Source organism: Pituophis catenifer, unplaced genomic scaffold, assembly GCF_029215685.1.
Source record: "Pituophis catenifer annectens isolate HBS135680 unplaced genomic scaffold, rPitCat1.0.hap2 SCAF_7, whole genome shotgun sequence".
NCBI classification, from domain to species: Eukaryota; Metazoa; Chordata; class Lepidosauria; order Squamata; family Colubridae; genus Pituophis; species Pituophis catenifer.
Genome location: NW_027256887.1, coordinates 29153866 through 29156986, shown reverse-complemented (window position 1 = coordinate 29156986; position 3121 = coordinate 29153866). Strand labels below are relative to the sequence as shown.

The 3121-nt window shown below is 30.6% G+C and overlaps 1 protein-coding gene across 8 annotated transcripts in view; it reads left to right on the top strand.

Annotated features, from left to right (window-relative positions):
* Window positions 1-645: 645 nt before the first annotated feature.
* FOXP2 (forkhead box P2) overlaps window positions 646-3121 on the top strand; it is a 459756-nt gene continuing 457280 nt past the window's right edge. For all 8 annotated transcript variants that reach the window (XM_070947598.1, XM_070947595.1, XM_070947594.1 and 5 more), the window contains exon 1: window positions 646-813. In XM_070947598.1, the coding sequence (XP_070803699.1) occupies window positions 646-813 (168 nt within the window). The remainder of the gene's footprint in view (window positions 814-3121) is intronic.

Below are 3121 nucleotides of genomic sequence, written 5' to 3'. Positions count from 1 at the left end.
TCTGAAGTGTTTGCAGCAAGAGCTTTTACTTAAAATGCCTCCAAGGCAAAATTTTATTTATTCACCCAGACAAAAAGAGAAACCCATTATACTATTTATCATTGGTTGATACCATATGATTTGTAACACTCTTACAAAATTTTAATTTTGTATGATTAGCTGTGCATCATTAAATAACAGTCCTGTGTGAGAAATGCTGTAAAATTCTGACAGAATCTAGATAGTGAATATTTTAAATAGGGCTGTATAGTCATCTATGGTTGTTAAAGCTAGATAATAGGAAAAATGGGGCAGGGTATGAAATTATGCCTTCATTTTACTGGGTTGATAGCTAGGCTTTAAAATGTGATATTCAGGAACGCTGTCTCTATGTTGTATATATGGATGTTATCTCTCTCTCTATATGAAACTACAGCAACATTGCTCTGAGAAACATGGTTTCAGGAATGAGTATAGTATGTCTATGAAAGCAAGGTTTGTATTGCATTGCTTGCTCCTTAAATGACTGTGCAAGAGGTTTTTCCCCTTCTCCTTCTAAATATGCTGTCTCTGTAATTGGCAAAGAGGGACATCTTGATAATGGAAGTGTGAAGGTGTAATGTGTGCGTTAATTGATACTTCTTAATCACTTTTAGGTATTAAGTCATGATGCAGGAATCTGCGACAGAGACAATAAGCAACAGTTCAATGAATCAAAATGGAATGAGCACTCTAAGCAGCCAATTAGATGCTGGCAGCAGAGATGGAAGATCAAGTGGTGACACGGGCACTGAAGTAAGCACAGTAGAACTGCTGCATCTGCAACAACAGCAGGTAAGTTTTTGTTTGTTTTGCATCCTGTTTATTTTCATGCTGATGGAAAGGTTTTTCCTATCCTTCTAATTGGATTTTTTTTTTACTTTTAAAGTATTGCAGAAAGTGGAACATTATTTTGTTGTTTATTTGTTTTGTTGTCTTCTGTTAGTTTTTAAAATAGAAAATTTATGCATGTTTTTAATTGTTAAGATATATCTGCCCTGGAGTGCCCTGCGCACTCTGTTTTAAAGAGAAGTGTATATATTTGTAGACGTTGCTTCCATATCTTTTCAAGCAAAATACCTTTTTTTAAACTGCCAGGTTCTTGAATGATACGGAGAAAGAAAAGGTGATTCTTAGCTGTCCACCAGAGGGCCACATTACTTGCTATTTTACATCTTTGTAGATTGAAATTGTTCCTAAACTCAGCTGAGATAAAAGTGCCACAGGGATTCTTTGCAGCAAAGATGCTTTGCTATAGTTCTTGTAAACAAAATTTTATTAAATATATATATAAAAAGTTGAAAGGACACCTGAGCAGACTAATTGAAATACTTCTTTAGAGATGAAAGAATTGCCATACTCTTTTAGCCAGGAGACTAGGAATAAAGTAATTTCCTAAATAACTATGTATGTGTGTTTGTGGTATGTGCACCTATATTGCTTCCTTTGTATGCAACTAAATAAAACTTAATATTTATAAAAATGAATAGGGAAATGTATCCAAGTAAATGATGGTCTTTTTAGTCAGGTTGGGTAAGCTATAAACAGATAATAAATTTATACTTTGTACTATGATGAAATTAAGACACACATTTAACACTTTTTAAAATCATTATTGCTGCTATTAAAAAGTAGAACTAGGCTATTTCTTTCTTCTAGTTATATATAAAGACCAGATATTTCAGGGTGCTGAATATCGTGCATAAACTGCTGAGCTTTTTTTTTTTTTTTTTTGAAAACTATGCCTTATACTACCCAATGTTTATATTAAAATATTGAATATTTAACTTGTTAATAGATATATTTTTATGATCTACATCATGAGCAAATAACATTACTAAACATAATGTTAAAATTGAATTTTAGTGGAAAATTTATAGAGCTTTACTTATATTGTTCAGTTTAGGCCTTTATAATCACAAATAAATGGCAGTCATTATTAAGTTATTAAACTATTCTTAATATTAATATTGAATAAATTATACAGTATTATTTGTTATGGTAATATGGAACAATTATATTAAACTTATAATTGAAAACTTAGCAGTATCTAAGAATTTTTTAGCTGTGCATTGTTTCACATACCAGTTTTCTTTCCCTTTTTAAAATTTTAATTCTTTATATATTTTAACATTTATTTTATAAACATTGCCTAATAAAAACTTTGATTTTTTTAAACACCATTTAAAAAGTTGGAAATTTGCTTAGGTTACAGTTCTAAATTCTTCCCCTAATTACTTTATTAGACTTTCCTCTGAATAATATGCATGGTAGTGCTCTATTAATATTTTAAAAACATAAGCAATAATTTATAGCAGGAATAATCCTCACAAAGTGTAACTTATTTCTCAGAGTATCTTAAAAACTTACTGCCTGTTTTTTTTATGTAGTCGTAGCTTCCAATAGAAATAATGCAAAAAAAAGGAGATAAAAATACTGTAGTGTCAGACAGGTTCTGAAAAGGGAAAATTTGGCAGCAACATTGTTCTTTAATTTTCTAAAGTTTCAGAAGATCTCAAAATAAGTAAATAGGCAAAGTAAATATACAACTTTCCATACTGAAACTCAGAGAACTTTGACGGTAGATTTCTACATTATAGGCTGTAAATATAGTTTTAAGTTATTTACCAAAACATAATGATTTTGGCTTTATGTGAAAGAAAACTTGATTTCTGTGTGCTTTATATAGTTGTTGGTGTATTTGCACACAATGTGTGCATATATGGACAAAATATGCACTTTTTCTCTGAGGTATTTTCACAGATACATTTGGATTAGTGTATAATTTTGAATCTTCACTGTGTGAACCTTACACTCCTTGAAGTGCTAGTTTCATTTACTCTAGTTTCCTTTTCCTGTTGAACTTTGCAATTAGACTTTTGATGTGAGCTATTACACTTTTCAAAATTGCAAAGAATAGACAAACTCCAGTATTTTTTGTGATTGCTATTTTATATCAGAGCATTTAGTTGAGTTGATACAAATATTTCCATGCAATTAAACAGAAGAGTAAGGTTTGTGAACAGTGGGATTCCTCATGAATTACCAGAACATCTTTAGAAGATCAGTGTTACACTGAATAACACTGTGCAGTTTATATAGT